This window comes from Meriones unguiculatus, chromosome 20, assembly GCF_030254825.1.
Source record: "Meriones unguiculatus strain TT.TT164.6M chromosome 20, Bangor_MerUng_6.1, whole genome shotgun sequence".
Classification (NCBI taxonomy): Eukaryota; Metazoa; Chordata; class Mammalia; order Rodentia; family Muridae; genus Meriones; species Meriones unguiculatus.
The window spans coordinates 34827187-34851277 of NC_083367.1; the positions used below are offsets into that span (position 1 = coordinate 34827187).

General features: G+C 38.6%; 1 protein-coding gene across 1 annotated transcript in view; it reads left to right on the top strand.

The window, feature by feature from the left end:
- Window positions 1-24091, top strand: part of Tbc1d32 (TBC1 domain family member 32) — a 223224-nt gene that overhangs the window by 130457 nt on the left and 68676 nt on the right. Inside the window, exons 23-25 of the mRNA XM_060373683.1 lie at window positions 19899-20021; window positions 21081-21189; window positions 21886-21979. Coding sequence (XP_060229666.1) covers window positions 19899-20021; window positions 21081-21189; window positions 21886-21979 — 326 coding nt within the window. The remainder of the gene's footprint in view (window positions 1-19898; window positions 20022-21080; window positions 21190-21885; window positions 21980-24091) is intronic.

The following is a 24091-nucleotide window of genomic DNA, read 5'->3' on the forward strand; positions in this document are numbered from 1 at the left end:
CATATTTGTATAAATATTTTTCATTGATGGGTTAAGTAGCTGTACAGGATGGCTGTATTATTCTTCCTACAACTTGATTTTCCTTTATTACCTGTAGGATTTCTGTAGTTGCCTTTTTTTGTATGTATCTTGTACTCAGGTGTCTTGAGATTATTCCAAAACATAAACCATTCCTTCCCTGATACTTCATATGCCATGAAGATATAAGCATATGCACTGGTTCTAATTTAAGTTATTTTATTTTGGAACAATAAAATACTACCACTAAGGTAGTTATTTTCAGATTCCTTTAAAAAATAGCTGACAAAAGTAGGACATGGAAAAAGTAAACTATTTACTAAAGATGATATTAGTAATCTTGTAAAGCTGAATTTGAATCTGAGCTCTCTGGTTCCAGTACCTGTAATGCCCAACCCAATGCATTGCAGAGGTTCTCATTACCATTATCCTGGTAACACACACACACACACACACACACACACAGGCACAGGCACGTATGACTTCTCCCATTACAGTGACATAACAAACTCCCGATAGAAACAATCTAAAGAATGGATTCTCCCGGCCACAGTTTGAAAGTACCATCCACCATGGCAGAAGATACAGCAGCGGGAGTGCTACTGCAGTAGCTGCTTACGTTGCTTCAGGAAGCAAAGTTATGGACACTGCTTCGCAGTTCCCCTTTTCTTTTTGACGTATGTGGGACCCCAATCTATAGAATAGTATAGCCCACTTTAAGGTGGGTTTTCCCACTCAACCCAGTCTAGAAGGTCATTTATAGATAGGGCCAGAAGTTTGTATCCTCTGTGACTCTAGAACCTGCTGAGTTCATAATCAACATAGCCATCATATGTACCGTCCTATTTTCTGGATCCCTCCCTTGTGTGGATGGAGCCATTCTCTAGATGAGAAAAGGTATGGGAGCAGAAGCTAATGAGAATATGATAAAGGCTTCCACAATGAAATTCTGAGAGTTGTAAAACCAAAAATGATTTAGTAACTGATTGAATGGGGCCAGAATATAGTTACATAAGCATTTTTTTTGGGGGGGGGACTCAGAAATAACTTCTTGGGTTTACAAGAGTATAGAAACACTAAAGATTAGAGATCTCACTTTTCAAAATGAGATCAAATGAGAAGCGATGGTGACGTCTGAGATGTCTGTGAGATCAGTTCAGCCCGAGTTAGTTTGCCTTCAGAGTCTATGAGGCCTCTCCCTCGGCTGGGCCGCTGTGGATTTACATAGTTTGTCAAGTTCACGTTTGACAAATGTCTGAGATAAGGCAGTTCGCTGCCACTATAGAGGGATTTCCATTTCCTCCCAATTTTATTTTTTTGAGAATTTCTAAAATCCACTTTTCTGCTTTTTTTTTTCAACAGGTATCTGTCAGTAATTTTTATGAAGATTATGTGAAGATTACTGTCACAAAAATATAGTATTTTTAATAATAGCATCTAATATTTACAGTAGCTCTTGTCACAAACCGCCAAATACTTAGAATAGTTTGAGTCATTTAAGTCTAAATGCACTAAACCCCCAAATGAAAGTAATAGCAGTGACATTAGTTTTTGTTTAAATAGTTTACCATCTCCTTACCTACAGGTGAATTCCAGTTTTTTTCTTAGTTCATTTATAATCTCCATGTATATAAACACGTAGTCCAAATCATAAAAATCAGTACCTTAGATGAGAAGAGAGATAGTGAGGGAAAGAAAGAATAATGATTACTGTAGGAATCTTTATAGAGACAAGCACATTACACCTACTTTTGCTTCCAATCAGTCTAGGCTGCTTAGGTGATCTATATCTAATCTCCAGGTCTGTATCTATAGCTGTATTTTTGTGGGTGCATTAATCTTGCATTGGATTTTGGTGCTAGGTGGGTATTCTTAGGAGTTGCTAAGGGTGTTCTCCAGACCCTAGCCATTTTCTCCTTCATGGTCTCTCCCTACAGCCCGCAGTTACCTTACTGTTCAGTGCTATGAGGAGACCTCTAAATTTCTACATATGGCAGAGGTACTCTAGAACACCACTCAAGAAACTTTTTGTCCTGAGACTTTTCTAGAGAAGCATAGGTGTCATCTATTCAGCCCAGAGAGGGCACTGAAAACAGATCAGAGTCCACCAAAGTCCTGCTTGGCAAATCCGGTCGCTGGGTGGGAGGACGGGGTGGGGCGAGGTCAGTGGTGCCTGCTTGCCCAAAGGCAGCCGAGTCTCTGGAAAGCCTTTCTAGGCATAGGTTAGGATTCGGGAAAGCTGTACCTCTGCTGTTCTTCACCGGGCTCCTAGCCAACCGCAGTCCCTTCTCACCCCAGCTGTGGACTGCTTTTGCAGCCTTGGAGGAGAGGGGCTGGGGACCTTGAGAATCTTGCTAGTTTCAGTTTTCACAGGATTTCTCTGGTTTGTTTCCTGAAACTCGAGCGCCCACTCCTCCCTCCAGGAGCGGATATTTCAACTTGGAGAAAATGGCTACAGCCCAAGGATCGGCACCGCCCCTAGTGACTTAGGCCCTCCCACATCAAACATCAATCAAAATGCACGCCAGGCTTGTCCTCAGGCCAGTCTGCCTAAGGCATTTTCACAATTGGGGTTTCCTCATCCAAAATGACTATAGTTGGTACTGAGTTGACCTAAAGGTAGCCAGCACAGTTGCTGAAGGACATTTGCCTCTGTGAGCACTGCTTCCAGCCTCTAAGACCTGTGGCCCCACCCCACGACCTATCCCACAGCTCCAGGCCTCAAGGTGACCTGCTACTCCTGACTTGCAGCCTTGCTCTGCAAGGGCCTGCTCTCAGCTGGAACCTCTACCTGCCAAGAGCTTTTGAGCTATAAACACTCTCCAGAGCTATAAGGTTCCTTTCTCCTCTGTAATGGCTCTCAGCGAGTATCCTGCTGCAGCTGAGAGCTCGAGCCTGTTTCCTTTAAATCCTTCATAGTGATCTTTTTAAAAGTTGCATTATCCCATTTAAAGGCCATTCATTCCGAACTTAGAGTACTTCGTATTTATACTTTTCTTGGTCTGCTCACTTTCTTCTTGGAGAAGGCTGGGAAAAGGGAGAAGCTGTCAGAAATATAATTGGATCTACAATTATTTGTGCACATTTCACTCTCCTATCAAAAGAAAGTGGCCCATTTGTAAGAAAAGGTTAAACTGACCCCAAGAACACAGCAAATTTTATGAACATATGAATTATATGTGCAGCATACTCTCTAGTGTATGTGAATTTTTCTCCAGCTACAGAAGAAAAAGTACTAAGTCTAGCTTCTAGTTGGTACCTGTGTTCAACTGCTGCTCTTTTGACTTGACCACATAGATTTCCAAGAGGGAAGTTTAAAGTACAGTATCTACTAATTTATGTTGTCTGGAAAGATAAGCTTAGCCATTGGTTTTTGTAACTTTATGGGCCATGGCTAATGACTGGGAAGGATGGTCAGGGCTCTGTTACATTTATTGTGTTAGGCCCAGCATGAGCCTAAATGTAAGAAGGTATGAAGAGAACCCAGGAAATTAATCATCGCTGCAAAATCGCAAGAGGTGTATTTTTACCCTTGTGCAATGGGGTCACCCCTGCTGGTCAGCAAGGAGTGGCACTGGGGGACAAAGACTTTAGGTTTTTAAAAGACAAAATGCGGGAATCTCCTGGAGTGGCAATCTTGGCGATTCAGGATTGGATGAGGTGTTTAACTTTTAAAATAATTGGTTGGTTCTGGGCACTCTTAGGTCCGGTCAGCCCTGTTGTAAATAACTGATCTTCAGTTTGGAATTTCCTGCCATATGAGATATAGCCACAGTTAAAGGTGGGAGAGTGATTAACTCATCCTGTGTCTGTTCTGAGGAGTGGGTGTTACAGGCTTTGGATCAAAGATCAGGAGAAGGATTGGGGCCATTTGGCCCAGTTTCCAAACAAAGCTCATCTCACAGGCGCCAGCCGGTGATTTTCTCGCCATTTAGTAGAGATCTCTGCTTGTTCTCTTCCTTATCTCTGCCCTCACAGATGGCTAATTTCAGGAACTTTTACATTCCTCGGCTCTCTGGAGAAGCACTAAGAGGCTTTAATTAACATGGGCCTAAAACTTGAAAGTATAAGTTATAAGGCAATTAAAGAAACATAGGTTACAAAGTTAGTCTCATTCTTTCAATTGCAAGATGTATTTAAGAAGATGGGTTGAGTAAAGCTTCTGACTCTACTAGGAGTCAGTAGGCACACATGTGGACCTGGTTAAACTAAATGGGTCACAGGACAAAACAAAAAGTCATACTCTAAGAAAGGGACTGGTAGGCAAAACAGAGGAAGATAAGAGGGGATCTGGTAATTAAATTACATCGTGTGCCCATACAAAATTGTCAAAAAACAAAGTAAGTGAAAATAAAAAGGGAAGATCAATGCAAAAGTAATTAGAGGGTCCTCTGTGAATAAGCCCAATTTTTCTTGGTGTCTTCACTATATTTATGGATGAGTTCTATGAAGGTGGTTTGATTGAAGTGGACCATGTGCTTTGACCATATTCACTCATACACGCCTCATCTTCCTTCCTCTTCCCACTCCTGCTAGTCTCCTTCCTTTCCTCAGATTGTCTCATTCTTTCTTTCCCCTCCCTCCCTTCCCCCTCCCTTCATCCTCCACCACCTTTTTCTCTCTCTCACACACACACATATACACACACTCTCATGGAGAGGAGGGTGGTGCTGGGAGAATTTAAATAGACTCTAGGATCCACATGTAAGAGAAAACATCTGATACATTGTTTTTTGGGGGTCTAGCTCATTTTGTTTAACATGATGTCTAGTTGCATCCATAAAAGCCATAATTTCTTCCTTTTTACACAGCTAATTACTCTACATTGTGTATTCATACCACATTGCGTGTCTGTTCATTTGTGAGCATCTGCCTAGGATGGCTACTTGACTTGGATTGAGGGACCTGGCTAAACCAACTTCAGACAGGCCTCATTTTCTTGCTGGGATAGAACAGGCCTGAGCTTTCTGTTCCTCAGCAGTGGGGTGAGGGGGGGGGGAAGGGGGAGATAACCGTCAGTTACAGGAAAGAAAAAAACAAAACAAAACAAAAACAAAATGAAGCCGGCTCAGCCATGACAGTTGGCATAGGGAGATAAGAGTGCTTAGCTACTGGTCAGAGAAGCCCCTAACCCTGATCAGAGTCATGTAGCCTTCACAGCATAGGCCATTCTCTGATCGAAGTCACTAACCTCCATAGGCACCTACTAGTTTGGGCCAATTTGAACCAGTTTAAAGAGCCCCCAGCCCCTAATGATAGACCTAGCTATCATTGATAGTGTATCATTAATGATACACTCATATCCTTGCTTCTGATCTGTGCCAGTCACAATAAAGATGACCCAACTGTCCCTGAAATCCTCCTAGTTGACCTTAAATAGAGCTTGTGTGCTCATCTGGGGGTCACCATTCTGCCTGTACGGTGATCCCCATGCTGGGTCTCTGCAGAACAAACACCTTTGTTGTGTGCATGCTCCTCAAGTTTGAGGTCATTCTTTCAGCATTTTCTGGACCCTAACAGGATACTGTGATTATTGCAATAATGACAGATGGGCAGGTATTGCTGTAGCTTGCTGATTTGGGGGTATATTCCTAGGAGTGACACATCCAGATTTTATGGAGGTTTGTTTACAGTTTTATGAGGAGCATCCACACTGATTCTTATGGTGGCAGGATAATTTGTATTCCCACCAGAAAAGTATGAGTTCCCTTTTTGCTGTGTCTTCAACATTGTTTATTGTTACTTATTTTCTGAATAACAGCAATCAGATTAATAGAATATTGATGTATCATTGATTTGCATTTCCCTATGGCTAAGGATGTTGAATATTTCTTCATGGATTTTTTTTTTGAAGACAGGTGTCATGTAGTCTAGGTTGGACTGTAACTCCTTCTATAGTTGAAGGTGCCCTTGAACTGATTGTCCTGCCTCCACCTTTCCAAGTTCTAGGATTTTGTCACCATACCTGGTTGATGTGCTGCTGACAGTCAGACGGAGTGCTTTGTGGATGCTAGACACCCACTGTACCATCTGAGCTACAGCCTTAGCCTTTATTATTATTAGCCACTTGTTTTTGATTCTCTGGAAGCTTATCATTTCATTTGCCCATTAATTTATTGGGTGGTTTGCTCATTTGGTATTGACTTTTATGAGTTCTTACACATGTTATCTCTGGCAGATGTTTAGCTACAGCTCTGCACCTTATCTCTTCACTGGGTTGTTTTTCCTTTGCTATGTAAAAACTATTACATTTTATGAAATTTCATTTTTCAGTTTTGGGTATTGCTTCCTAAGGTATTCAAGGTGTTTTTGTTTTTTGTTTTGTTTTGTTTTCAGAAGGAATTTGGGATTTTTTTTCCCTTTTCCTCTGAAGAAGGTCATTGGAATTTATATGGGGGTTACATGCATCTGCAGATTACTTTTTGCAATATAGGCATTTCATAATAGTAATTCTTATGAATATGGGTGGTATTACAGATAAAATAATCCAATACTTAAGAGATCTGAAAGATTGTACAGGAAACTGAGAAGTGATAAATTTACTTTCGGTAAAGTAGAAGAAGAGGGATTTAAAATTAACCCTACAAAAATCAGTGCCTTTCTTATGTACCAGAAGTAAAAATGTTAGGGTGAAATCACAAAGAAGAAAAAATAAAGAAAGAAAAAGAAAACTTAGAAATAAGTCTAACCTTGTAAGCCAGAGAGCCCTTAGTAATAAAAATCTTCAAACACTGAGTAAAGCAACTGAGAGAATGACTTTCCCTTATGTGAATGCTCAGTAAAGGGCCTTTTTTCTCTGCAAGGGAGACAAAATAATCCCTTTTGTGATGGGTCACCTTTTCCTCAGCTCCCTGTGAGATGCCCAAAAGGGATGATGGACAGAATGGCCCCGTGAGAGCTTGCAGTTATTTTCTCAAAATAAGAACAAAATGGGACTTTTTTTTTTCTTTAACAAAAGCAATTGGATTTACTCCAGGATTCGAGGAGTTTGTGTGCAGTTCCTGTGGTTCATTTTGCCAGACATGCTTGTCGCCCTCAATCTGTCACAGAAATGTAGACTATTGTTGAGTTTACTGGGTTAAAAGCCCAAATGATGGGCTTGTTAGATGTGGAGACTGACTTGGATCCAGGTTTTATTTCTGCCCTGGATCACACACAACTGGCAGAGTTGATAAGTTCAGAGCAATATACAAACAGTACCTGCTTCTTCCAAAGCTCAAAGAGGCAAAAATTACATATCGCACTAGAAGATTTAGCAATTTGTGAAGCATTTATTTACTGAAGTTTTACTGAGATGGTTAGCCTCTCAATTTTTAAGAATCTCTTCACCTCTAGTCGTTAAACATTTAGAGGCAGCTACTTTCTCCTCCCTCAGTTACTATTGTGTTATCATTAGAATAGCCCTTCTTGATGGCCTCTTAGAGGACTCCACAGTAGGAGACTGTCTTGCACTAAATCTGGAAAGAATAGCAAATGCATTTCTCTCTATACCAGGTGGAAGCACCTACCTTCTGGTACTCATATTGACCAAGTCATTGTTATCGGGTAAAAACCCAGAGACCACGCAGCAGGACCAAAGTTCAAATTGTGAGTTTGTAATAAGCTGGCATCTGCCAGGAGAGACTCACTTCTCACAGAGCAGCCCTGAATGCATATTACAGGGAGGTGTTTCTTTGTTTGTTTTGTTTTTGACATAGAATATAGAAAAACTCAGGTTGGCAGTTGCACAGGGAAGCAAGTAAGAAGTTTAACAAAAGCCAAGAACATGCAGTTAGTTGGGCGTTTCAACCCTGAATTTATAGAACATGGTTGGTCGCTTTCCCACTGGACTTTTCAGGGTAGAGGGGGAGAAACCAAAGATGGCTTCAGCTGAGACAACTGTTACCTTGTTACATCATCAGTGCAGTTATATAGCCTATGTTGATCCATTCCTATAAAGGGAGTTTATATGATAACATGTGATTGCACATAATGAGAAGATACACTACATATTATAACAGGGCATAGGGAAACAACACCAGAGAGAGTAGACAGGAATTCCAATTCCTTGGTTGTGTGTGAAAAGTTTGTTTACTGAAGCACATGTCTGTTTTTAGGTGTTTCAGAGTGTTTTGATGGCAACATTAAATGTGTGAGTGATTTCTGCTTCTACAGGAAGACTTAGGAAAAATCTTTTGGCTGTGTATTGACACCTGTACTTCTTTCTCCCCCTTTTTGTAGTAGGTACAAATATGGCTCCTAAATTGGGATTGTTTTAATATGGAATATGCCTTACATATTTTTGTATTTATTTATAAAAGGACTACCTTTGCTAGAGCCAGGAAGAAAAAGACATAATGGTGATGAGAACTGTGTACAAAGTAGTTCCACAGAGGTAATTCAGGTGTCTAGTAGCGATGAGGATGCAGCCTTCAGCACTGTAGGTGAGGTGAGGTTAGCCACTTGACTGGGTATTTCCACAGCTGTCTGGATGCTTTCCTAGTAACAACAGGGCTTGGATTCTCCATATTGAGTCTCATGCCATACTTTTAAAGATTTTCAACCAAGGACCATGCATGGATATAACCTAGAACCCCTGCTCAGACATAGCCCATGGCAGCTCAGCATCCAAGTGGGTTTCCCTAGTAAGGGGAACAGGGACTGTCTCTGACATGAACTCAGTGGCTAGCTCTTTGACCCCCCCTCCGTACCTCCCTCCCTAACCCCAGAGGGAGGAGCAACCTTGCTGGGCCACAGAGGAGGACATTGTAGCCAGTCCTGATGAGACCTGATAAACTAGGGTCAGATGGAAGGGGATAAGGACCTCCCCTAGCAGTGGACTTAGAGAGGGGCAGGGAGGAGATGAGGGAGGGAGGGTGGGATTGGGAGGGAATAAGAGAGGGGACTACAGCTGGGATACAAAGTAAATAACCTGTAATTAATATAAAAAATAAAAATTATAAATAAAAAAGGATTTCCGTAGGCAAACAAGCTCTTTTGTGTACTAGATTGTCTGACTTCCTAGAGACCACAAGTTCAAAATTGAGTGCATTATTTGTACCATGCTTAGTGTTGTTTGAAATAGAGAATACACTGGTAGCTCAGATTTTTTTGTGGGGCAGCAATTCCTCTATTTCCTAGTCATATTAGTGCTATTCATATATACACCCTTCTAAGATTTAAGTTTAATTTGATGTTGATAAAATTATAGAAATTTACTTTAAATGGTATTTTCTATTTTTTTTCACTCTAAAAAGTTCTGAAAACTTATATGATTTACCAGTGGCTTTGGATTTAAGATAGATAATTGTTGAATTTTGTTGGAAGATTTTTGTTGTTGTTTTGACATGTTCTCATTTTATAGCATTGGCTGTCCTGGAACTGACTGTGTAGACTAGGTTTGCCTTGAAGGAATACTTCTGAATATAACCTTGTTGTTTCAAATGTAAAACAAGTATTTTTTTTTTCCTTCATGATTTCAGTTGGTTTGAACAAATTCAAACCTGACAGTATTTTGCTTGTAAACCTCACATGTAATATTTGAAACAAATTTTTCTTTCATTTTTTGTTTTATTTTTACGATAAAATACTAAAATAATTGCATACTCTTATTTGCTTTGTGAACTTAGATTTAATATCACATTGGCAAAATAATATTCTTTTATTCAAGCTCTATTTCCTTCTCTGTTTAGTCTATCTGCTGTTTTATACAAATATGCTGGTATAATTAGTGAGCCATTAAGATTTGTTTATTAGATGAATGCATAATTAAGTAGCAAATGGTATTAGCTAATTTCAAGTCTGGCAAAAATGTGTGTGCATCATCATTTAAATGTACTTAATTATTATTCTTTATCTGTCCACGTGTCACAAACACATTCATACTTCTTATGGATATAATGATACACTCTCCCTCCTATCCACTGTACCACAACACTGTTTTCAACGAAATATTAAAATATAAAGATTAAACAAAATTTAAACATGCAGTTTAATAAACTGTTATAGAACAGTTACCTATGCAATCCTGATCAAGTAAGAATTTGCTAATATTATTTTATTTGTTTTCTCATGGCTACTTCTTTTTCCCCTAATGGTTACTATTATTTTAAATTTTTTTAGTATTTAATTTTTTATTAATATTTTATTGTCTGAACAAGAGTTCCTTAAACAACAATTAAATATGTTGCTCCCTGGCTTTAACTTAATAATGTCACAGAATATATATCCTGTTGTGTCTGGCTTTTTCTATGTAGTGTTACTTAAATTAATATAACATGTATTTGTAGTTTAATTTTAATATCATAAAATATTTTATTGTATGAATATGCCATGTGTTGTCTGTAAGGGTATATTTAGGGTGTTTTCTGTTGTTAAAAATTTACACAACATGTTAAACATTAATTACATATGCAGGCATGTGCGTGTGTGCATGTGTGTTCACGCACGTGTGTGTGTGCTTGCAATCACATAATTCTCAGACAAAGGTCTTTTCAAATTTCTTATTTTATTCAGTACTTTTTTGTTTATTCGTGAATAAATGTCAAGTTGTTTCAATTACTGTATACCTCTATTCTAGGCTACAAATAGTGGTAGGGAAAGTCTTTTTTTTTTTTTTTTTAGAGAAAATGTCCTGCCTACTCTCTGATCTTGTCTTGCCACATAAAATTTAGAATCAGCTTGTCACACCGACCCCATTACTAGGATTATAGTCCTCATTGTATTCATTCTCTAATCACTGCTGAATGAATTGGCATCCTTACAGTATCGAGTTTTCTAATCTTAAAAGTACTGTATATCTCCATTTAATTAAGGATTGTTTAATTATACTCATTAAAATTTTATAGTTTTCCTTATAAAATGTTTACAGCCTTGGTGGACTTGTTTTCATTCTTACAGTGTTTTTTCTTTTTTTTCTTTCTTTTCCTTTTTTTATAAATTACACTTTATTCACATTGTTATCCCAGCTGTAGCTCCTTCCCTCATTCCCTCCCAATTCCACCCTTCCTCCCCTATCTTCTCCCACTGATAGACGAGGACCTCCTCCCCTTCCATCTGACCTTAGCCTATCAGGTCTCATCAGGACTGGCTGCATTGTCTTCCTCTGTGGCCTGGCAAGGCTGCTCCCCAATCAGTAGGAGGTGATCAAAGAGTCAACCAATGAGTTCACGTCGGAGACTGTCCCTGTTCTCCTTATTAGGGAACCCACTTGGATACTGAGCTGCCATGGGGGCTACATCTATGCAGGGGTTCTAGGTTCTTTCCATGCATGGCCCTGGGTTGGAGTATCAGTCTCCGAAAAGACCCTTGTGCCCAGATATTTTGGCTATTTTGCTCTCCTTGTGGAGCTCCTGACCCCTCCAGGTCTTTCTGTCTCCCACTTCTTTCGTAAGAGTCCCTGCACTCTGCCCAAAGTTTGGCTATGAGTCTCAGTATCTGCTTTGGTGCTCTGCTGGGTAAAGTTTTTCTGAGGCCCTCTGTGGTAGGCTCCTGGCCTGTTCCCTGTTTTCTCCCTCTTCCGATGTTCATCCTGTTTGCCTTTCTGAATGGGGATTGATCATCTTACCCAGGGTCCCCCTTCTTGCTTAGCTTCTTTACATGTACAGATTTTAGTATGTTTATCCTATATTATATGTCTAGTATCCACTTATAAGTGAGTATATACTATGTGTGTCTTTCTGCTTCTAGGATACCTCACTGAGGATGATCTTTCTGGGTCCCACCATTTGTCTGCAAATTTCATGATTTCCTTGTTTTTAATTGCTGAGTTTTTAATTCCATTGTGTAAATATACCACAATCTCTGTATCCATTCCTCAGTTGAGGGACATTTGGGTTGTTTCCAGATTCTGGCTATTACAAATAAAGCTGCTAAAAACATTGAAGACTAAATGTCCTTGTTGTGTACTTAAGCATATTTTGGATATATGCCTAGTAGTGCAATTGCTAGATCTTGAGGAGGCACCATTCCTACTTGTCTGATAAAGTGCGAGATTGATTTTCAAAGTGTTTTTACAAGGTTACATTCCCGCCAGCAATAGAGGAGGGTTCCCCTTTCTCTACATCCTCTCCAGCTTGTATTGTCACTTGAGTTTTTGATCTTAGCCTTTCTAATGGGTGTAAGGTGAAATCTCAGGGTTGTTTTGATTTGCATTTCCCTGATACTAAAGATGTTGAACATTTCTTTATGTGTTCTTGTCCATTTGATATTCCACTATTGAGAATTCTCTGTTTAGCTCTGTATTCTATTTTTTAATTGGATTACTTGCTTTATTGCTTTTTAACTTCTTGAGTTCTTTATATATTCTGGATATTAGCCCTCTGACAGATACAGGATTAGTAAAAATCCTTTCCTAGTCTGTAGTCTGTCTTTGTGTCCTAAAGACAGTATCCATTGCTTTACAGAAGCTTTTCAGTTTTGTGAAGTACCATTTATTGATTGTTGGTCTTAGAGCCTGTGCTGTTGATGTTCTGTTTAGGAAGTTGTCTCCTGGGCCAATGAGTTCACAGCTCTTCCCCACTTTTTCTTCTAACATGTATAGTATGTCTGCTTTTATGTTGAGGACTTTGATTCAGTTGGACCCTAGTTTTGAGCAGGATGATAAATATGGATCTATTTTCATTTTTTTACATGTAGACATCCAATTAGACCAGCACCATTTGTTGAAGATGCTGTCTTTTTTTCCATTTTATGATTTTGGCTTCTTTGCCAAAAATCAAGTATCTGTAGATGTTTGGATTTATTTCTGGGTCTTCTATTTGATTCCATTGATCTGTCATTCTTTTTCTATGCTGGTACCATGCAGTTTTCATTACTCTTGGTCTGTAGTAAAGCTTAAGATCAGGCAGAGATGGAGGTACCTCCAGACAATCTGTTGTTGTACACGATTGTTTTAGTAATTCTGTATTTTTTGTTTTTCCATGTGAACTTGAGATTTGTTCTCTCAAGGTCTGTAAGCATTATGTTGGTATTTTGATGGGAATTTCATTGAACCTGTAGATTTCTTTTGGCAAAATGGCCATTTTCACTATTTTATTCGTACTGATCCATGAACATGGGAGCTCTTTCCATCTTCTGATACCTTCTTTAATTTCTTTCTTCAGAGGCTTGAACTTTTTTTCATACAAGTCTTTCACTTGCATGGTTAGAGTCACACCAACGTACTTTATGTTATTAGTGGCTATTTATTATAAAGGGTGTAGTTTCCCTAATATCTTTCTCTGCCCTTTTGTCCTTTGTATACAGGATGGCTACTGAATTTTTGGAGTTAATTTGTATCCAGCCACTTTGCTAAAGGTCTTTATCCACTGAAGGAGTTCTCTGGTTGAATTTTTCGGGTCACTCATGTATATTATTATATGACCTGCAAATAGTGATAGTGATTCTTTGACTTCTTCCTTTCCGATTTGTATCCCCTTGTTCTACTCTAGTTGTCTTATTACTCTAGCATGCCTGTGATAAAGCCTACTTGGTCATGGTGAATGATATCTTTTAGGTGTTCTTGCATTCTGTTTGCAAGTGTTTTATTGAGTATTTTTGCATCAATGTTCATATGAAAGATAGGTCTGAAGTTCTCTTTCTTTGTTGGGTCTTTGTATGGTTTAGGTATCAAGGTGACTGTGGCTTCATAGAATGAGTTTAGTAATGTTCCCTCTGTTTCTATTTTGTGGAAAATTTTGAAGAGAATTGAAGTTTGCTCTTTTTTGAAGTTCTGATAGAATTCTGCACTGAAACCATCTGGCTCTGGGTTTTTTTTTTGGGAAGGTAGTCTTTTGATTATTGCTTCTATTTCCATGGGGATATAGGACTATTCAATCTATTTACCTGATGTTGATTTAATTTTGGCAAGTGGAATCTATCAAGAAAATTGTTCATTTCATTTAGATTTTCAAATTTTGTGGCATGTAGGCTTTTGTAATAAGACCTAATGATTGTTTCGATTTCCTCAGTGTCTGTAGTTATGTCCCCCTTTTCATTTCTGATTTTGCTGATTTGGATAGTGTTTCTCTGCCTTTTAGTTAGTTTGGCTAAGGGTTTGTCTCTCCTGTTATTTCTCTCAAACAACCACTTCTTGGTCTTATTGATTCTTTGAATTGTTTCTATTTCATTGATTTCAGCTTGAGTTTGATTATTTCCAGTCGTCTACTCCTCTTGTGTGTGTGTGCTCCTTTTTTTCCCTCTAAGGCTTTTAGGTGTGCTGTTAAATACCTTGTATGAGATGTCTCCAACCTCTTTCTGGAGGCCCTTATTGCCTTCCTCTTAGCACTGCTTTCATTGTTTCTAATAAGTTTGGATATGTTGTGCCTTCATTTTCATTGAATTTTAGAATGTCTCTAATTTCTTTTTTCTTTTCTTCCCTGACCATGCTGTCATTGAGTAGAGAGTTGTTGAGTTTTCATGTTTATGTAGGCTTTTTGTTATTCCTGCTGTTGTTGAGGTCTAGTTTTAGTCCATTGGTGTATGATAGGAAACAAGGGATTATTTCAATCTTCTTATACCTGTCGAGACTTGCTTTGTGCTTGAGTACATGGTCAATTTTGGAGAAGGTTTCATGAGGTACTGAAAAGAAGGTATACCTTTTTGAGTTTGGGTGAAAAGTTCTGTAGACATCTGTTAGGTCTATTTGATTTAGGACCTCTGTGTCATTATTTCCCTATTTAGCTTCTGTCTGGATGATCTGTCCCTTGGTAAGAGTGGAATGTTATTATTATAACCATTATTAAGGTGTTGGGATCAACGTGTGATTTCAGCTTTAATAATGTTTCATTTACAAATGCAGGTGCTTTTGTATTTGTGGCATAGATGTTCAGGACTGTGATGTCCTCCTGTGGATTTTTCCTTTGATGAGAATGAAATACCCCTCCTCGTTTATTTTTGTTTAATTTTGGTTGAAAGTCTATTTTATTAGATATTAGGATAACTACCCCAGCTTGTTTTCTGGGTCCATTTGCTTGAACAACATTTTTCCAGCCCTTTATTCTGAGGTAGTGTTTATCTTTGTTGCAAAGGTGTGTTTCTTGGATGCAGCAGAATTTTGGATTCTGTTTCTACAACCATTCTTTTAGTCTTTGTCTTTTTATTGGAGAATTGAGTCCATTGATTTTGATAGGTAATAGTGTCCAATGAATGTTAGTTCCTTTTATTGTGTAGTCAGTGGTGTTACTGTGTTTCAATGCTTGTTTTCTTTTAATTTTTTGTTCTGAAGTTATATCCAGTATTTTCTTGGGTGTAGTTGTTTACATTGGATTGGAGTTTTCCTTCTAGTATCTTCTGTAGGGCTGGGTGGCTGTGTAGACATTTTTAAATTTAGTTTTGTCATGGAATATTTTGTTTTCTCTATCTATGTTGATTGTAAGTTTTGCTGGGTATAGTAGTCTGGGTTGGTATCTGTGGTCTCTTGGAGTCTGCATAACATCCGCCCAGGCCCTTCTGGCTTTCATAGTTTCTGATGAGAAGTCCGGTGTGATTCTGATAGGTCTGCCTTTATATGTTACTTGGCCTTTTTTTCCTCCTGCTTTTAATATTTTTTCTTGGTTCTATAGATTTAGTGTTTTGACTATAATGTGATGTGAGGAGTTTCTTTTGTGGTCTAGTCTATTTGGTGTTCTGTAGGCCTCTTGTATGTTTATGGACATCTATTTTTTTTTAAGTTGGGAAACTTTCATTCTATGATTTTCTTGAATATATTTTCTGGACCTTGGAGCCTGGAATCTTCTTTTTAATCTATTCCTGTTATTCTTAGATTTCATCTTTTCATGGCATCCTTGATTTCTTGGATGTTTTGTGTATGAATCCTTTTATTTATTTTTTTTATTAATTACACTTTATTCACTTTGTATCCCCCCCATAAGCCCCACCCTCCTCCCCTCCCAATCTCACCCTCCCTTCCCCTTCTTCATGCATGCCGCATCTCAAGTCCACTGATAGGGGAGGTCCTTTTCTCCTTCCTTCTGATCTTAGTCTATCAGATCTCATCAGGAGTGACTGCATTGTCATCTTCTATGGCCTGGTAAGGCTGCTCCCCCCTCAGGGGGAGGTGATCAAAGAGCAAGCCAATCAAATTATGTCAAATGCAGTCCCTCTTCCCATTACTATGTAACCCACTTGGACACTAAACTGCCGTGGGCTATATCTGTGCAGGGGTTCTAGGTTATCTCCAAGCCTGGTACTAGGTTGGAGTATGAGTCTCTGGGAAGACCCCTGTGTTCAAGTTTTCTGGTTCTGTTGCTCTCCTTGTGGAGTTCCTGTCCTCTCCAGATCTTACTATTTCCCACTTCTTACATAAGATTCCATGCACTCTGCCCAACAGTTGGCCATAAGTCTCAGTGTCTGCTTTGATAGTCTGCAGGGCAGAGCCTTTCAGAGGCCCTCTGTGGCAGGTTCCTAGCTTGTTTCCTGTTTTCTTCTTCTTCTGATGTCCTTCCTCTTTGGCTTTTGGGATTGAACATTTTAGTCAGGGTCCTCTCTCTTGATCAGTTTCTTTAGATGTACAGATTTTAGTAGGTTTATCCTATATTACATGTCTATATGAGTGAGTATATATCGTGTGTGTCTTTCTGCTTCTGGGACAGCTCACTCAGGATGATCCTTTCCAGGTCCCACCATTTTTGTTGTGAATTCTTCATGTTGTTAATATTCATGTTTACTTATTTATGTTATATATTCTGTATTTTAACAGCTACACATAATTGTAGGGTAATGTGTGTATTTCAATACATTATACAATATATATCATCAGATCAGGGTGGTTGTTACCTCCTACTTGACTCATGTATCATTTGTTTGTTTTAGGAACATTTAGAATCCTATCTACTGGTTACATTTTTGTTTTTAATTCTTTCTTTCTTTTTTTTTTGAGAATTTCACATGTTGGTGACTATAGAAAAGTCTGGAACCATCACAACTGCTGATGTTATATGGATATCTGAATTCCTAGTATTTCTTTGGCCTTTTCTCATCTCTTGACTATTTCTTATTCTACTTTGCCTAACTTGGCCCCTTCAGTGTTGCTATGTTGTGCTATGCTCTACACATAGGCTTATTAGTCAAGCCATTTGCTCTTTGACTTGGACACTTTTTCCTGGTATCTGTGTGACTTGTCTTCCTTTTGTTCTTTGCTGACTTGAGACTGTCTCAGGAATCTTTACTTGGAATCCTACAGTGATCCATCTCTCCTACTCAGTTATAACAGGCATTTTTGTACTTCCCTGTTTTAGATATATCCATTCCTGGCTCTACTGTCCAAACATCCTTCAATGCTTTGCAGCTTCTATAACTCACCAGGCTGTTGTCAGTGAAACAAACTAATTTTGGAAATGATGAGTGATACACTGGGAACATCCAGACTGTGAACACCCTTATAACCAAATAAGAATACTTACCTAGTTTCTAAATAACACTAAATGCCTATCACTTGTGTTAGCAAATCAAAACATCACTGATAATTTCTGTGTTTCATTTTCCAAGTCGCCATAAGCACACGCAACATCTGATGATGGCACTTTGTTCGTTCTTGAAAGTAGCACACTGAAGACCACACACCACCATAACATTGAAAATGTGCATATATATATATATATATATATATATATGTAGATAGATAGATAGATGTGAAGATGGTTATTTTGCATGATGCTTGGACACGAATATGTCACCTATAAACTTAATGCTCAAGAGTTGAATAAACAACAAACAAGATACAAAAACAATGCAAAGATCCTCATGATCTAGGGAATTTAAGATTTTGTTGCCGGATCATCATAGCTATCTGTGCCTCTGTCTAGATATTTAGTCAGGTTGACAGATAAAATTAAGCACCTGCAGAGTACATCAAGCCTGGCATTTGCTCTGCCTTTTTGAAGGCCAGCTATGAGGTACCTTGCAGGAGCTGGAAGGACAGGATCAATTATGGGCTGACTTGAGTTTATTTGTATTTAACCTTATTTTCTGTCTTGTGAATGCATGTTCCTGCTTGGCAGTGTTAAATAGAAATTGTAGGTAGTATGTCATACCCATCTGCCATTTTCTATCCAGTATTAGCTGGACTTGGAAGAAGGCAGATACCTCTTGCCAGACCAGAGGTAGTCTTGCTTAGCACATCCTATTCTATAGCTCTTCTTAGGCCACCATTATTACCTCGTGTTTTAAAGCAAAATGTTCTTGTTTATAAATTCTTGACTATGGAGAATAAAATCCCTGCCTTTTCTCAAAAATGGGGAGAGGGAACTGTTTTGTCTTTTGTGACCTTAATAGGAATTTCATCAGAAGATGACATGGTTTTGCTTTCCTTCACATTTTTATCATGAATTACATCAAGATGGACTTCAGCATTTTACTTGCATTTTTCTCCCCATAATGAACTGTATTTGGTTGCAGTGTGATGTTCTTTTGATTTATTGTATAGGTAAATTTGTTAAACTTTGAACTACTACTGGTTCTTGCATGATTTCAAAAATCTTACATCATCTGTTGCTCTTAATTCTTCCATCATTTAGTGGGGATTTAGTTCATCATGAATTTGTTCATATGCAGAGCTGCTCCAATTCACATGAATCACCTTATTGCCCATCTAGATTCCATGACCCCTCTCCTTTTGTATGTTAATTTAGAGAGCCATTGATGGTCATTTTCATAATCAGTTGCGATGTAGTAGCCTGATGTATTTGATGGTGACAAGTTTCTCCTGCTTGTTCGAACTAAGCATCATCTATCATCCTTGATTCTTCCTTTTAGACCACATGTCCAGTCAGTAGGAATTTCCTTGTCTCCATTAGATTACCTCCCTCTCAGCCCCATTCTTCTGTAACTGGTAGGCTTCTGCCTTGAAGGCTAGTGTTTATGGATGGGATGGGAGCACAAGCCCAGCCTCCCCTAACCCTGCACATGTAAGATAAACTCATGGTCTTAGCCTGTCCCTGGATTGTTGGCACAAAAGCTGTGGCAGTTCAAACCACATAATGGAGAACTTCTCATCATTTCCCGAAAACCTGAAAAAGTAAAAAAAAAAATTGGGGATTTCACTCTTCTTCCAGCCTCCTGTCATGTTCAACATGGCAGCTCTCTCTTTGAAGCTATCTTGCCTAAGAAAGCCCTTCTCAAGGTCTTTACAGGGATGCCATTCTTGTTTTCTCTCTCTAGGCCCGGCATAACCACACTGAGCTGTGTTTTGTTTGTTTGTTTGTTTGTTTTTGATTTTTACATAGGCTCTGAGTATTCAGAGGTACTCAGGACCTCATGAGAAGAGTTATACCCATTGCACATTTCCTTAACTCCTTTCTGCACTAATTTTTCTAGTTACCATTGACTAATCGTGAGGTTGCTCTGTGTTTAAAACTGTCTATTGTGTTCTCTGTTCTTCCTTTTTCCATGCTTTTGGATTTGAACAGCTCAGTCTTTAACTAGACATCTAGTCTTCCTTTGGCTTCCATCTGTATTGAATCTAAACAGCAGCAGCAGGTCATCTGCTGACTTCTGCAAGCTGAGGGGAACAATTTTCTAAATTGTTGTCATTTGACTTTGGTTTGGTTTTAGAATCTTTGAATCATTGTAGGCAAGTTCTAAGAAATGCCATCAAACAGCTTTTTTTTTTTTTTTGATAAAAATCTTAATTTGCTCAGGTATGCTTTGAATAAGTAAAGCATGCAGTTGTACCGAAATCTGCAATCCCAGAACTTGCAAAGCTTAGGCAAGAGGATTGCTGTCTGAGACCAGCTTATGGTATAGAGGAAGTTCCCGGCTGACCTGGGCTGCACAGTGAGACTTATCTGAAAATAAAAACAAACTTGAAGTGACTGTGTAGACATTCTTATAAGATTGGTACTGTAAGTCTTGGGCATTTCTTTGAAATTTGAAGACTGTCCACACTGCATGTTACAGGATTGTTCCTTTTCTCTTCTGTATAGGATACTAAGTGTGATTTGCTGTGACCTGGATGCTCTTCTCTTACTGGAGGCTCAGTATCAACTATCCAACCTGTTACTACATGCTCAGGAAGAAAACACCTTTGAGACCTCTGAGAACCACAGGTTGGAAAAACAAACAAACAAGCAAAACAAACAGAAAAGGGTGACATTGGAATGATACTGTCAGCAGTTTGCCTTACAAATGATTTTAAACTTATTTTCTGTGTTCTTTTCATACTGCCAAACATTTAAATGACAAAGAGCCATTTAAGCGTGAATGTCACAGAAAGATAATGATACATGTTTTTGGAGAGTATCACATTTAACATTTGTTCCTTTTGTCTTAGCATATTTTCTTTAGTTTTCACGAAGTCATACCGCTTTTGAATTCATATCACTTTGGACAGTGACTCTTTGACTACAGTGCTTGCTTTAACATCTTTCTTAGAGCCATTCTGTTCCCATCATCCTACATGTCAGCTTATAGTCATAAATTCTGGTTATTTGCCAAGTGAGATTTAAGTCACCTCCCCCCCCCCAATAAATCATACTTGTCATTACCTCAATTTGGCTGACATTTATAGTGCACAAACCTAATTGCTGTCATTTCTCTCATGTCTGTGATTCAGAAGTGCACTTCCTACCCAGGTCATGGACAGTTAGTGGGTATTTCATTTGATGTTGAGGTGTGATATAGGGGAAAAAAAACAATAGAAGCATCAGAAATTGATCAGTAACACCTTGTGTGTCACAGACTTGTGGCACTAACTCTAGAACATCGGAGAAACTTTGTCTCTTTGGGTCTCAGCCTAGTCTTCAATGCCTGAGCCATATCTCCAGTATAGGAGGAGCCTCGTAAAGATATGGTGTAGACACTTCAGAAATAATAGGTTTCCCTATCTCACTTCTCTAAGTACAGGGTCATTTGTCAAGGAAATACTCTTATTAAGTTCACTAACCTCTTGTCAACTATATATCCATCAATTATTTCCTCTTTAGCAAAGAACTGATAATATATGTATATAAAGAAGTAATATAGATTTCTGTATTGTAAGTCTGCTGATGACAAGTGTGTTTTGCAGATTCTTTTTTGGTTCTCTCTGTGTATATGTGCTTCTTGATGTAAAAATCAAACCATATTCAGTTAAGAAGACAGCAGAATTGATGCGAATTCTCTTGCAGGGACTTTATAATTGATGGATTATCAGTAGAGAGAAATCATGTTCTTGTAAGGATTAATCTCATTGGCGGGCCCTTAGAGCGGAATTTGCCACCAAGAATGCTTGAGAAGGTGAGTACAAAGTTTTGACATGTTTTAAAGCAAAGTATCCAACTGAAAAGACACTAAGCAACATTTTCCAAGTGCCGACACACTAGTATTCCATGTTTGCTGCTTGACAAACTTTACAAAACAGGTAAACACATTAAAAATAAAATAGTAGTGTTGTCTCCAAGAACTCAAGAGTTGCTGGTGAGTGTCCAGGAGCTGTAGATTATGGTTTTATTAGATACTTGTCATTGTTCTATGTGTCCTTAAAGTCCTTCTCTTCATAATCCTTAACTGTTGTGTGTTTGCTCAGGTTTTCCCATATGCAGTGTGTATGGTCTTTATGGAGGGTGTTTGTCGATAAGAACTTTCTGTGGCTGCCACTCTGGAAAAGAAGAGCAAGAAATGATTGGCAAAAGAAAAATAGTTTTGTGGAGGAAAATTAAATACAGGGCTTTTAAAAATTGTATTCTTCTTTTCATAAAGATCCATTATTATCAGTCCTAGTCACAGTAAAAATTTATCATACATCCACGTTGTTTAAAATTTCTGTTACATTTTGTTTATTGTCTTTTAGGAATAGTGGATAATAACAGCAAATAACTTTTGATTAATTGCACAGCATGTTTATGAACAAAAAAGTCAACTTCAACGAGTGATGTTCCAAAGTTTTCTATCTTACCCCAACTCCTCAAGTTGTCTGTGCTGTTGTGGTTTTAGGGGGATGACCCATATCCTTGGCCAATGTTTTCTTCATATCCATTGCCACACTGCTATCTGTCAGAAGGTCCACAGAGTGCTGATATAAAACAAGGTAAATATTTCCTAGCAACTGCTGCTCCAGTGCTCTTTTTACAGCTTGAGAAAGATCCTGTAAGAAGGTAAGTGTTGACTTTATTCGACATGTGTGCATGAGTACATTACTGCCCATTTGTCTTCCCTTTTACATTTACTCTTGTTTTTTGTTTTGTGTTTTGTTTTTAGTATCTATATGAAGCCAAACAACAAGAATCACTTGCAGCACATGTTCTAACAAATGTGTTCAGTAGCAAAAAAGACTTTGGTTTAAAGACTGAATTACTACAGACTTCCCAGACAGCCCAGCAGTTAAGAGCACTTGTTGCTCTTACAGATGACCCCACTTCAATTTCTAACACCCACATGCTGGCTCACAACCATATGTAACCCCAGTTCTATGGTCTTTGGCACCTACTTCTGGCTTCCAGGACATTCAATACCCATGTGGTACATGAAGGCAAAACACTCATATACATAAAATAAATACATATTTAAAACTTTTTTTTTCCACTAATAGGGGAGGACCTCCTCCCCTTCTATCTGACCCTATCAGCTTTCATGAGGGCTGGTTGCATTATCTTCCTCTGTGGCCTGGCTAGTTTGCATCCCCCAGGGGAAGGCAATCAAGGAGCCAGCCACTGAGTTCATGTCAGAGACAACCCCTGATTCCCTTACTAAACCACTTGAAAACTGAGCAGCCTATAGGCTTCCTCTGAGCAGAGAGTCTAGGTCCTCTTCATGCATGGTCCTTGGTTTGTGCATCAGTCTCTGAAGGACACCCTGGGCCCAGTTTCTTTTGGCTTTTTTGCTCTCCTTGTAGAGCTTTGTCCCCTCCAGGTCTTTCTATAACCCCCTACTTCCATAAGGTTCCCTGCACTCTGCCCAAAGTTTGGCTATGAGTCTCAATATCTCCTTCGATACCCTGATGGGTAGAGTCTTTCAGAGGACCCCTGTGGAAGTCTCCATTATTGTTCCCTGTCTTTTTCTACTTCTGATATATATCCTATTTTCCCTCTGAATGAGGATTCAGCCTCTTCCCTAGCATCCAGGGGAGGAGCACAGGGGGAGAAGAGGTAGGGTGGATGGGACTGGGAGGAAATGGGGTGGGGAGGAATACAGCCAGGATACAAAGTGAATAAACTGTAATAAATAATTATAAATAAATTAATTGATTAAAAAAACGTTTTTTTAAAAAACTAGGTCAGTAGCTCCTGATTAGTTAAATTCTGCATATGCATAAGTTTTCTTTATTCATGAGGATATTTTTTAAATAGCTGCTATGTTTACATAAACCCTATATACTTAAAAACTGAATTATACTGGGGAGTATTTTGTCCCCCTTTGGAGGAATCATCATGAATGAATAATTGTATAGCTGTGCAGTGTAGCTTGAGTGAAATGGACCAACTAGCTTGCTAGAATAGTATGTAGTCAAATTGCCTTGCCAAAGAAAATCTTGTGTAAGAAGATGTATGTAGCGCAAGTAATAGAATTCTGTAATCAATTAATACTAATAGAATAATGCTGTTTATATAGTTCTGAGCAATAGAATAGAAGGAGAACCATTAGAAAAAACTGAAAGAAACAAATTACAATCCAGGAAACTGAGTTTGGACTGTGTGTGATCTTTGAAGGTGAAAGCAACAGTGAGAGAAGGTGAGACTCATGCAAAGGACCAATTTCGATGGTCAGGATCAGCAACACAGACTGCCAGGGGTTATGCTAAGAGTTTCTAGGCTAGAGAATTCCTACAAGATTTATGAGGGTCCATAATCAAACTTTTCATTAAGTTTAGACATCCATTATTACATCAACATCCTGTCCTTTATAATGCCATCAAATTTACACTGGAAAGAAATCATGTGTAAAAGATTTATTTCACTTTCACTTAATGTGCTTCAAAGTTCTGCCTTTGGGTTTCACTCTTGCATGACAAAATCTATTACCTTTTCAGAGTAATATTACACATTTTCCAGGAAGATGTTCTTGAGACGGTGTCGTTTGGATGTGTGCATACTTACTCTCATCCTACAGTGAACACGTGGCATATCTAATTCTTTGCTTTCACCTTCCTATTCTGCTCTGAGTCTTTCTGCCCAGCTGTTTATACCACATCTTTAAGTTTCAA